Source organism: Mesoplodon bidens (assembly GCF_964165515.1).
Source record: "Mesoplodon bidens genome assembly, chromosome: 1".
Lineage (NCBI taxonomy): Eukaryota > Metazoa > Chordata > Mammalia > Artiodactyla > Ziphiidae > Mesoplodon > Mesoplodon bidens.
Genome location: NC_138176.1, coordinates 346657 through 358553, shown reverse-complemented (window position 1 = coordinate 358553; position 11897 = coordinate 346657). Strand labels below are relative to the sequence as shown.

Here is an 11897-nt window from a genome sequence, read left to right as displayed (position 1 = left end):
GGAACACCCCAAACAGAAAGACTACCTGCCCAGCCTGGAGCTAACTCCCCTCCCTGACTACCCTCACCCCACAGGGAACAGGTGGCCACGGAAAGTCCACGGAGGCACGGGTGCGCCGTGGTTTGGAGCAGCAGTACCCAAGTGTGGCTGAGGAGGAATGATGTGCCCTAACTGGGTTTACAGGGAAGCCTGAGGACCCTTTTAGCAGAAGGCAGGAGCTTTCTAATCCCTGCAAGGCAGTAGGGGAGACCTGCCGGAACTAGAGGAGTTCTCCAGAAATGGCTGCAGGCTTGAATATGTCTTCCTTTCCTGGGGCCGGAGGGGGAGGGAGGGACGTAAGACTTGTTTCTCCATTTACCGTTTATCTTGAACTTTGTACTTTATGTGTGCTGCATCCTGTGTTTGTAGACTTGTGACTGTGTACACACACACACACACACACACACACACACACACACACACAAAAGTGTCGTCGCTTGGAGGCTTTCTCCCCGTCCCGCCCTGACATCTCAGCACCCACCGTCCACGCGCTCCACCGGGTCGGGAGGTGACGGCGCTCGCCTCCGCGTCTGAAGCTAGGAGGCGCCTCCTCCGCCTTCTGGTCACCGTCCCCACGTCTCCTTAGGAAGGGGACACAACCCGACCGGCCAGCCGGCCGCCCCGATTCTCCCTCGGTGGGGACGCTTGTCCACACCGGCCGGCACCGGGGTATACTCACGGACCCTTCCGCACTCGCCCTCGCCCTCCCATCCTAGGGCGTGGGCCAGACCCATAGGGACAGCCCCAGGCCCAACCCAGAGGGGCGCGCGGAGCCAAGGGGGACCGACGCGGAGGACGGCCTTGCCCCACGCCCCCTGCTCCACCTCCGGTCCCGCCCCGAGTGCCCCGCCCCGCCCAGCATCCCCGCCCCGCGCCCCGAGCCCCCGTCCACCTCTGGCCCCGCCTTCTGCCCCGCCCCGCGCCCCGAGCCCGCTTCAAACTCCGGCCCCGCCCCGCGTCCCGGGCCAACTTCGTGTCTCTTTCCGGCTCTCCGAGCCTCCGAGCGGCGGGGACGCGCGGGAACTGCCCGGGACGGAGCGATGCAGTCGAGTGGCCGTCAGGCGGAGGCCCCGGGCCGCGGCCCGCGAGTGCTGGTGGTGGGCGGCGGCATCGCGGGGCTGGGCGCGGCGCAGAGGCTCTGCTGCCACCCGGCCTTCCCGCACCTGCGGGTTCTGGAGGCCACGGCCCGCGCCGGTGGCCGCATCCGCTCGGAGCACAGCTTCGGTAACAGCCCTCCTGGAACTCCTTACCGGAACTCCTTCCCGGAACCCCTTCCCAGAGCCCAGTCCGTGCCGCCAGAGCTCTGCCATCTCCTGGCTCGGCCTGCGTCCGGGGTTAAGCGACCCGGAACCCTTATCTGGCCCCTTGAGTGAATCCTCGCACTGCTTCAGTTAATTAACCGAAGTTCAGTGGTCCCCGAAACTCAGCTGCCCGCATGAGCAGGGCCGGCCCCTGCCGTGCGTGGGGAACCCGTGGCTCTGCACAGTTGCCCCCGGTTCTGGCCCCGCAGGTAGCTCCCCCTCCAGCCTCCAGGTCGCCCCTCGCGGGTGTTCCCCTTAAACTAGGTCTGATGGGCCCTGCCGGGAGAGTCTGTGGTCCTCAGGGACCCTGCGGGCCTCCGGCTGATTTTCAGAGCATATTTGGGAAGGGCAGGGCTCCGTGTACAGAAGAAGGGCTCAGGGGAAGGAACCTCACAGTGGCCTCCCCTGCTCCCTCCCAGGTGGTGTGGTGGAGGTGGGCGCTCACTGGATCCATGGGCCCTCGCAGGGCAACCCCGTCTTCCAGCTGGCTGCCAAGTACGGGCTGCTGGGGGAGAAGGCATTGTCGGAGGAGAACCAGCTGATCGAGACCGGGGGTCACGTGGGCCTGCCCTCTGTGTCCTATGCCAGCTCCGGGGACAGTGTGAGCCTTGAGCTGGTGGCGGAGATGGCCAGACTGTTCTACAGTCTCACAGACCAGGCCAGGGAGTTCCTGCACGCGGCTGAGCCCCCCGCCCCCAGTGTCGGGGAGTACCTCAAGAAGGAGATCCGCCGGCACATGGCCAGCTGGACGGAGGAGGAGGAGACCAAGAGGCTCAAGCTGGCCATCCTGAACAACTTGTTCAGCGTGGAGTGCTGTGTGAGCGGTACCCACAGCATGGACCTGGTGGCCCTCGCACCTTTCGGGGAGTACACTGTGCTGCCAGGGTTGGACTGCACCCTTCCTGGGTATGTGCGTGCCCCGCCCACCCAGACAGTCCTCCATGTACCCAGACCCCTCCGTGCCTCCCAGGGGTCCCCCATGCACCCCAGGGGTCCCTACCCGTACCTCAGGCCAAGCTTTGGCAGAAAGGGGATGGGTGGGAGAGACGGGGCTGTTTGTCTTCCCTGTTTTAGGGAGATTGGTCATTTACTTCCCTAGTTTTGCTCACTTATGAAAAAGAAAAGAATTGTTCTCAGAAACAAGTGATTAAAAGAAGGAAATGCGGGCTTCCCTGGTGGCGCAGTGGTTGAGAGTCCGCCTGCCGATGCAGGGGACACGGGTTCGTGCCCCGGTCCGGGAAGATCCCACATGCCGCGGAGCGGCTGGGCCCGTGAGCCATGGCCGCTGAGCCTGCGCGTCCGGAGCCTGTGCTCCGCAACGGGAGAGGCCACAACAGTGAGAGGCCCGCGTACCGCAAAAAAAAAAAAAAAGAAGGAAATGCATCTTGTAATGCTTTGCTTCTCCCACGTTTAGGAGGCCTCCTGCTTGTAAGCACTGTGCAGGGGCTTCGACCTCAGAGATAGGCAGACAGGCTCTCCTCTGTGTCGGTGTGGCTGTTCCCCCATGGGGCACTCACAAGACTCTCCAGAACTGCCCTGCACAGGGAGGGCACTGTGACCAGGCAGATGCCCAGAACAAGAGCCCTGGGCTTGGTGAGGAGGGACCTGCTTTCCACAGATTACCTGGGGAGCTTTGCATCCCTTTGCTCATTTAATCCTGCCATGAGACCCCCCTCCCTCCCTGCTCTCCTCCCTGGCTGAGCCAGGCCTCCAGGCCAAGACCAGCCCCTTGCAGCTCCTTGATCTGGTGTGAGCTTGGAGGGCTTGTTTCAGAGACTCACCTCCAGGGCCTGGTCCTAACCACGGGACACCTCTGTCTCTCCCAGGGGCTACCAAGGACTCACAGACCGCATCATGGCCTCCTTGCCCAAGGACGTGATGGTTTTTAACAAGCCAGTGAAGACCATTCACTGGAATGGGTCCTTCAAGGAAGCTTCTGCTCCTGGGGAGACGTTTCCGGTGCTGGTGGAATGTGAGGATGGAGGCTGCTTCCCAGCGCATCACGTGGTCGTCACCGTGCCGTTAGGTAAAGCCCCTCCAGTTCCCATCCCAGGGGCCCCTGGCCTCTGGCTTTCTTCAGCCTCATTGGCTCTGGGGCGTTTGTTGGCTGCTAAGCCCACATTTTCTTTCTGAGTTTGGGATAGAGTTATTTGGTTGTGCTTTGTAGCAGTCGAGTGCTTTGGAATAAAGTTTCACAGGAAGAGAAAACGCAGGGCAGCAAGTGTCTTGCTCCTTTTGGAGGTAATTTATGGAAAGGTTGGGAGGTTCACCAAACTGCTTCCTTAGCGGTGCAGAGGGCGTGAAAGCCAGGTCTCGAGTTTAGGTCCCAGTGGTCATCGAGGAAGGAGTCGTGCGTATAATCCTATTGAATTCCAGATCTGATGCTTCAGACGCAAGTCTTGGAGTAGGAGCGGGCAATTGGGTAAAAGGTGGAGATGGTTGAAAGCAAGTCTGTGCCTACTTCTCTCACTTACTCCTGGGGCAGCTGGGAACACATCTGCCCCATGCCCATTTGACAAATGCGAACAGAGCTAAGTCACTTAATTGCCCAAGTTCACAAAGCTAGCAGGTGCCAGAGTGGATGGAAAATGAAGGGCGAGAGTCTCCCCCCACCTCCCCCACCCCCACCCCCATCCCCACCCCGAGGGCGGTGGCCGCATGTCCTGCCTGTCCCCTCACAGAGCATTGGGTATGGAGAAGCTTGCTCAGTGCCCGGCTCCTTTTTCCCACGATGGAATCACACCAGACATCTTAGCACGGTGTTCTGCTGCTCCTTCGTTTCCGAATCAGCACAGGCAGATCTATCATGGTGTTTTTTCTTTTACATGGATGGCCTTGTTCATGCACAACTGTGGTGCGTGGTCACTGAAGCTGCTGCAGTCAGTAGGTGCATCGCTACGGCTGTGTGGTCGCTGTTCACAGGGGGCCAGGCACCTGTCCCGTTGTTCTTTACAGCCACACTGTGTTTTCTCGTATGTAGGTGTCTTTACTTGATACTGATGCAAATTTAGATGGTTTTCACTTGTTCTGTTGCACACAGTGTTGTACACATGTGTGTTTAAAAACACTCGTGGGCACATATGTGTAGGATCAATTCTAGTCGCAGGAACTGCTGAGCTGAAGCTCTGGCACCGAGAGGGCGGCCGTGGAGGGACGGTCCCCTCTGTGGATGCTCACGGCTGGTGCCTTGTTCCCTGGGGGGTTGTTCGTCCTCTTCTTGCGGACCTGCGAGGTTGGCTTGTGCTGCGAATGTTTCATCTCCTCGCGTTTGGCTTTGGGCTGAACCTGCTTACTTTTCAGGGGCTTCTGGGTAAAGCCGGTGTGTCTCGCTGCCCCTCCAGGCTAACCCTGGGCAGACTGAGAGGCAGAGGCTCAGGAGGGAGAACTGTCCCCACAGAGGAGTCTGGGGGCCCTGCGACCTGTTCCTGCCCGGCCAGGTGTTCATGGGGCCTGCTGTGTCCCTGCACTGAGGTGCTGGCCAGCATTCCCGATGGCCAGGCTGTGTGGGTCCCAGACGCCTCTTTCTCTGACTCCTGTGACGGGGTCAGGGTGCCTTCCCGTGGCTGTCAGTTCTGGTTTAAGCGATTGACGTGGTGTCTACTTATGAATTCCAGGTTTTCTTAAAGAACGTCTGGACACCTTCTTTGAGCCGCCACTGCCCACCGAGAAGGCGGAAGCGATCAGGAAAATAGGCTTTGGGACCAACAATAAAATCTTCCTGGAGTTTGAGGAGCCTTTCTGGCAGCCAGACTGCCAGCACATCCAGGTGGTGTGGAGGGACACGTCGCCCCTGGAGGACGCCGCCCCCAAGTTGCAGGATACCTGGTTCAAGAAGCTTATTGGCTTTTGGGTCCTGCCTTCCTTCGGGTATGTGCTCTTCCCAGGTTTCTCCGAGGAAGCCTGGTGTGAGCTCTGCGTGGGATCCAGTGCTACGTCGATTCTTTGTGAGGTGTTTCTGGAGAGTTTGAATGGGTAGGGATTCCAAGGGCACCTTAAGTGGTGAGACAGACACCCTGGGCCCACCCCTTGCAGGGACAGATGGAGACCCACTGTGTGCAGCTTGTCAGCATCTCTTGGGACCTGGAACGTGCAGTAAATGCTTGCAGTTGTTTTCTTTGTAAGAGACACACTTTGCTCATTTACGAGAAAGTGTCTGCCAGATACCCAGGCCCGAATGCCCCTGGCAGCCGAGCCAGGGTCCGCATGGTGTGCCCCGTCCCCTCCGGCCTGTCACACGGGGTATTAGAAAGACACGCACCCGAGGGTCAGGACTTGACACAGTTGGTGACTCGCTGCCTCACGGGACACTGCAGTGCTGGGGCGTTTCCCAGTGCATGTGGGCGGCAGGGAAGCCACCGGCGCTGCTCATAGGTTCTGTTGAGTCCCCGACTGTGCAGGGGGTGGCCGTCCCCACCGGCGCTCAGTGGTGGAGACAGAGGGAATCGTCTTGGTGGCCCGAGAGTTCTGACCTTGCAGACCCCGTGTCGAGGGGCCCTGGGAGTTCGCGGCCACACTGGCGGGACCACTGGCCCTGGTGGGGGCCGGCCGGGCGTCGCGGGTCCAGTCCCAGCGCAGCTTCTCTCCAGCAGGGCCAGCCGGGTACTCTGCGGCTTCATTGCGGGGCTCGAGTCTGAGTTCATGGAGACGCTGTCAGACGAGGACGTGCTCCTGTCTCTGACACAGGTGCTCCGCAGGGTGACAGGTACTGACTGCAGGGGCCATGCCGCCTCCTGCCCTGGTGGCTGGTCTCTGACGGGAACCAGACCTCTCACCAGAGAGGAACTGGGTTCAGCCCTGAGTGTCCGGGGACTGTCCTTCCCATGAGTGCATCACTAGAGTTCTTGTCTCTGAGGGACACTTCCCACTTCTCTTTTCTAAAATCTGCCACCAAGATGAATGCAGGTGTCCCTAATCAGAGCTTCACAGACAAGACGCTGAGGCTTGGGAAAGGCGGCGGTGCCTTTCGGGGGCTCTGCTTCCAGGGCCTCCTGAGGGGAGCCCCTTACTAACACCCTCTGGGCCTTGGTTTTATCCCGGGCAGTGTCTCTTATTTTTAGCTGCCAAGTCCTTACGGTGAGAGGCTCCTTGGTGTTGTTGTTGTTGTTGTTTTTTAAATTAATTAATTAACTTACTTTTGGCTGTGTTGGGTCTTTGTCGCTGCGCGAGGGCTTTCTCTAGTTGCGGCGAGCAGGGGCTACTCTTTGTTGCAGTGCGTGGGCTTCTCATTGCGGTGGCTTCTCCTGTTGCAGAGCACGGGCTCTAGGCGCACGGGCTTCAGTAGTTGTGGCACGCGGGCTCAGTAGTTGTGGCGCATGGGCTTAGTTGCTCGCTGCATGTGGGAACTTCCCGGACCAGGGCTCGAACCCGTGTCCCCTTCAATGGCAGGCGGATTCTTAACCATTGCGCCACCAGGGAAGCCCCAGAGGCTCCTTGTTAATGCGAGTGTCTCTTGGTCTAGGGAACCCCCGGCTCCCCGCGCCCAGGAGTGTGCTGAGGTCCCGCTGGCACAGTGCCCCATACACTCAGGGCTCCTACAGCTACGTGGCCGTGGGCAGCTCCGGGGACGACCTGGACCTGCTGGCCCAGCCCCTCCCTGCGGACGGCAGGGGTGCCCAGGTAGGACACAGCTGCCTGGCGAGGGCACTGGGGTCCCGCTGAAGGCCCAGGGCCCGGGATAGGTCCCACGAAGGCCAGGGCTGCTGGGTGCGATCCAGTGGGGGGCTGGGACCCCGAGACTCAGAGTCCATTTTCTTTTTGAAACTAACAGTAATTTTAAAATGTGTTATTTTTATCAGAATTATACATACATGTGGCTTAAAGCGTCAGAGGATTCTATGGTGCTGGCTAACAAAATAAAATAAAACAAAATACAGCACTCTGGTGGGGGGCACGCCGTTGCCCCTTCCCAGACTGTTCTTCAGGCTGATTCTGATCTCTAAATAACAGGCTTATGCTACCACTGTTTTAAAGCTTTTTTATAAAATCGAAGTATAGTTGATTTACAATGTTGTGTTAGTTTCAGGTGTACAGCAAAGTGAGTCAGATACATACACACACACACACACACACGTATTTTTTCTCAGGTTCTTTTCCATTATAGTGCTACCACTTTTTACAAAACATCTAATTGTGTAAAACTTTAAATGTTACAAAGGTTGGCAGAACCTTTGGGTTCCTGTCTCCAGCTTCACAGCTGTCTGTTCCTGGTATCTCACTGCCCCGGCCTCACCCATACCTGTTACTAGGCATGTCCCACAGGTGATGTCATTTCATTTGCAGATATTTCAGTGTGCATCTCTAAAAGATCAAGGACACAGCACTGTTATCACACTTTAAAATTCACAATAATTGCTCCACATCATCCAACATTCTGTGTTCAGTTTTCTAAGTGCCTTTTTTTTTTTTTGGCCGTGCCTCGAGGCACGTGGGATCTTAGTTCCCCGACCAGGGATCGAACCCGCGCCCCCTGCACTGGAAGCGCAGGGTCTTAACCACTGGACCGCCAGGGAAGTCCCTCTAAGTGCTCTTTGATTTTTCAGTTTTAAGAATTACTGATTGAATTCTCACCATGGCACATAAAGTTTTAGCTTTCTTGCACTCATCTGCCCACCCAGCCCTCAGACCTCTCCCCACCCTCCTAGGTGTGACGCAGAAATTTTGCTAAGACTGCTACTCAGTGTTCACACATCCTGTTTGCCGTGGGCACTCTCCACACCTGCGCTGGCGAGGGTGCCTTGGTTTCTTTTCCAGCAGTGGAAACAACCACTTCTCTGGGCTGATGGATTCTGTAGGTGTGGCGCCACCGTGGGACGGTTGTTTCTGCCCCACGACACCTGGGGTCTCAGCTGGGAAGATGACGGGCTTGGGGTGACTCAGGGCTGGGGCTGGGGTCGTCTGAGGCTGCTGCTCTCACATCTGCCCTGAGCATGGCTGGGACGCTGGCTGGAGCACCTGCCCCAGGCGTCCTCACAGAGTGTTGGCTGTCACGCTGCCCTGTGGCCGCCTGGGCCTCCAGCGCAGGCCTTCTGGGGAGGGGCAGCTGCACTGCTCCAGCGACGGAGCTGGGAAGTCAGGAAGCACCACTCCTGCCACACCGGCTGGACAGAGTGGTCAGGAGCCCGCCCAGATTCAAGGGGCCGGACACAGACAGCACTTCCATGGGAGGAGTGTCCAAGGATTTACAGCCGTGTAAAAGCCCCACGTTGGGTGTAAATGCTAGTTGGAGAGCCATGTCCCTTAGGGTTTTTTTTGCTTTGTTTTGTTTTGTTTTGCGGTACGTGGGCCTCTCACTGTTGCGGCCTCTCCGGTTGCAGAGCACAGGCTCCGGACGTGCAGGCTCAGTGGCCATGGCTCACGGGCCCAGCCGCTCCGCGGCATGTGGGATCTTCCCGGACCGGGGCACGAACCCGTTTCCCCTGCATCGGCAGGCGGACTCTCAACCACTGTGCCACCAGGGAAGCCCTCCCTTAGGGTTTTGAAGATGTTCTCCAGTGTTGCTGCTGGAAGCCGGAGGCCATTCTGATGCCTTTCTTCCCTGTGTCCCCTGGTTTTCAAATCTCTGCGGAAGCTTGAACGAGCAAGAAGCCCCACACTCACGGGCTCACCCCAAGCCCAGCGGTGCTGCCCTCTGGCACATATTCACTCATCTGGGATGCTCTTGAATTATCTCATCATGTTTTTTTTTTCCTTTTTCTTTTTCTGGATTGCTGGTTGGATGGTGGGCTTCTGAGTTGGCCCTTGAATTTTCTTATCTTTTTCCTGCTGACTTCCATCCTTTTGGTTTTTCACTCTGGGTTTGGGGAGGAGCGTGTGAGGCTTGTGGCCGACCCTTTGCACCCACCCTAAGCCCACCCTTCTTTGCAGCTCCAGGTCCTGTTTGCAGGGGAAGCCACACACCGGACGTTTTACTCCACCACGCACGGGGCTCTGCTGTCCGGCTGGAGGGAGGCTGACCGGCTCATCGCTCTGTGGGATTCGCAGGCGCAGCGGCCGGAGCCCGGCTCTGAGCTCAGCTCTGCTCCCCAGGTTCCTGGGTCCCGGGGAGGCTGGCCCCACCCTTTCCTTTGATGGACAAGGTTCAGTCGGGCTTGGGAATTGGACTGTTAATGTCACTGGGGTCAGCTCCCTCCTTTCCCACGTCGCTGGAGTCCGGCCAGGGCTGAGCTTGAGCTGAGCGCGACGTCTTCCTGGAGAAGGGAGATGCGGGATGCTGCTGCTGGTGCGGTTGGAAGAACATAAAGTGTGTAAAAGCGTCCTTTGTCCAGAGTCGTCCTTGGAGCTGCAGCATGGGCTGCTCTGTCCGCGTCGTGCCCCAGGCTCCGGTCACTGCAGGGCCCTGTGCCCCCAGCACGTCGCCCGCCTACGCCGGCCACCCTGGACCCTGGGTGTGTTCACAGGTGTCTGAATTCTTGTTGCTGGTGGCAGCAGAGCCAGTGGACCTCCCCGTTGTTCAGGCACTGGCTGCCCTATGGTCTGGGCGAGGGCCAGCGAGTGTGAGACAGGAGTGCGCGGGGGAGGGGGCGCCCTGTTCTGACCCGAGGGCCCAGGGCTTTCTGGAGGAGGTGAACAGTGAGGCCTGAAGGGTGCAGAGGAGTGGGTGCCCTGGGCGGCACTGGGGTGAGCGTGTGAGGGTGCCCTGGGTGGTGCTGGGGTGAGCGTGTGAGGGTATCCTGGGCGGTGCTGGGGTGAGCGTGTGAGGGTATCCTGGGCAGTGATGGGATAAATGTGGGGAGCGTGTCGGGGGCCTGGGTGCTGTGCTCAGCTTCTCCCATCTTCCCTCGCTGCATCCTCAGAGCCCCAGGGAATGGGCTGCACGGCCGCCATCTCACAGCTGAGAAAAGGACAGAAGCCTCAGGTGAGGGTGGCAATGGCCAGTCTCACGGCTGCCACGGCAGAGCTTGGGCATCTTTCCAGGACCGTCCCGGGGAGGTGGTGCAGCTGGAGGCTAGCCTGTGCAGGGAGGTGCAGGAGCTGCAGAGGCCAGGACTCCATGTGGCAGGCACAGGGCCCACCGGCCTGGCACCCACCGGCCTGGCGCCCACCTCGAGGTCAGTGGCTGCTGACCCTCCTCAGACCTTGGGCTGCAGGGTGTGTCCTGCTTCGGGTTGGGGCCCTGGCTCCCTGGAGGAGCATATGCATGCCTGGAGAACTGCCTCTGGGCTTCTCTTCAGCCCCAAGTGGCCAGGCTCTGGGCTGTGGTGCCAGACACGCCCTCCGCCCTCCAGCCTGGCACCTTCTTATCGACTTCTCATCTTGGGTCAAATCGCCCTCCCAGGGACCTTCCCTCTGCCCCCAGAGCTCTGTCTGTGTGTCCACTGCTTTGTGTCTCTGGAGTTGTCTCACTTGGGGCACCTGCCTGTCAGACAGCTGTGAGAGAAATCTGGGCTTCAGGAGGGTTTTTATTTTTGTTCTTTGGTCCTAGGGCCATGGAAGAACACAGCGTGCATCAGGCACAGAGTTCTGTGTTGTTGACGTCTCAGGTTTCATGAGTCTGGGTGCAGGAGTCAGCCTGTCTGGGCTGGCTCAGGAGGGGTGCTGGGAGGCCTGGCAGGAGGCCCAGGTGGTCTCAGTCAGCCACCTGGAGGGCTTCTCTCAGCCCCAGGAACCATCAGCCCTGAGTGTTAGGAGGTTTAAGGCCATCAAGATGACAGTACTGATATCTTTGTGCTGAGAATCTGAGCATCTTTGGAGTTTTAGGAGCTTGTTTAAAAAATTCCATTAGGGCTTCCCGGGTGGCGCAGTGATTAAGAATCTGCCTGCCAATGCCGGGGACGCGGGTTCGAGCCCTGGTCCGGGAAGATCCCACATGCCACAGAGCAACTAAGTCTGTGTGCCACAACTATTGAGCCTGTGCTCTAGAGCCTGCGAGCCACAACTACTGAGCCCATGTGCCACAACTACTGAAGCCCACATGCCTAGAGCCTGTGCTCCACAACAAGAGAAGCCACCACAATGAGAGGCCCGTGCACCGCAATGAAGCGTAGCCCCCACTCGCCGCAACTAGAGAAAGCCCACGTGCAGCAACGAAGACCCAACACAGACAAAAAAAAAAAAATTCCATTATTGTCATACTCTTGTAACTCGAAGTGCAGTGAGTAGTTGCTCAGACTTGAGATATAAAGTTAAAATCTGGTGGCCTAGTGGTTAGGACTCTGGGCTTCCACTGCCATGACCCAGGTTCAACCCCTGGTTGCACAACTCAGATCCTGCAAGCCATGTGGTGTGGCCAAAAAAAAAAACAAACGTTAAAATCTGACTACATTTATACAGAGTATTGGAACAGTGAAGGGAATTTTGAGGCTGTTTGTACTAATAGGTTTAATTTAGCAGAACTGCAGTTAGTTTTTGCAAAGGGTTTGTTTGTTACATTAAAATCCAGAGTACTTAGAAAAGGATGTTACACTTGTAAGTTAAATTTTAAATATCTGAAAAATTTTGACCAAGTTTGTAAAAAGGGACCAAACTGACAGCGGACTGCTAAATGTTGTTACTTATGCTCAGGATACGCTTAGGAAGAACCAGGATTTTTTAATTTAATGAATTACTAAACTCTGGACC

The 11897-nt window shown here is 57.8% G+C and overlaps 1 protein-coding gene across 6 annotated transcripts; it reads left to right on the top strand.

Annotated features, from left to right (window-relative positions):
• The first annotated feature begins 978 nt into the window (after positions 1–978).
• Positions 979–9594, top strand: PAOX (polyamine oxidase). 6 transcript variants are annotated; one of them, XM_081243589.1, is made up of 7 exons: positions 979–1263; positions 1760–2246; positions 3167–3366; positions 4955–5312; positions 5930–6042; positions 6799–6956; positions 9204–9594. In XM_081243589.1, exons 1-7 carry the CDS (start codon positions 1080–1082, stop codon positions 9405–9407), a joined length of 1704 nt encoding a protein of 567 aa, XP_081099715.1. In that variant the 5' UTR covers positions 979–1079; the 3' UTR covers positions 9408–9594. The 6 variants fall into 6 exon arrangements, 5 of the variants coding, with proteins under 5 accessions (XP_081099715.1, XP_081099712.1, XP_081099711.1 ...); XR_014016604.1 differs by having other exon boundaries at positions 989–1263; positions 5930–6023; positions 9204–9329; XM_081243586.1 differs by having other exon boundaries at positions 989–1263; positions 4955–5207.
• Positions 9595–11897: the final 2303 nt, after the last annotated feature.

Bases quoted from the DNA above. Each gene is read 5' to 3' on its own strand.
- PAOX (XM_081243589.1), top strand. From the start codon at position 1,080: ATGCAGTCGAGTGGCCGTCAGGCGGAGGCCCCGGGCCGCGGCCCGCGA. The intron at 5,313-5,929 runs GTAGGGATTCCA...TCTCTCCAGCAG, and splicing joins TTTCTGGAGAGTTTGAATGG to GGCCAGCCGGGTACTCTGCG. The intron at 6,957-9,203 runs GTAGGACACAGC...CCTTCTTTGCAG, and splicing joins CGGACGGCAGGGGTGCCCAG to CTCCAGGTCCTGTTTGCAGG.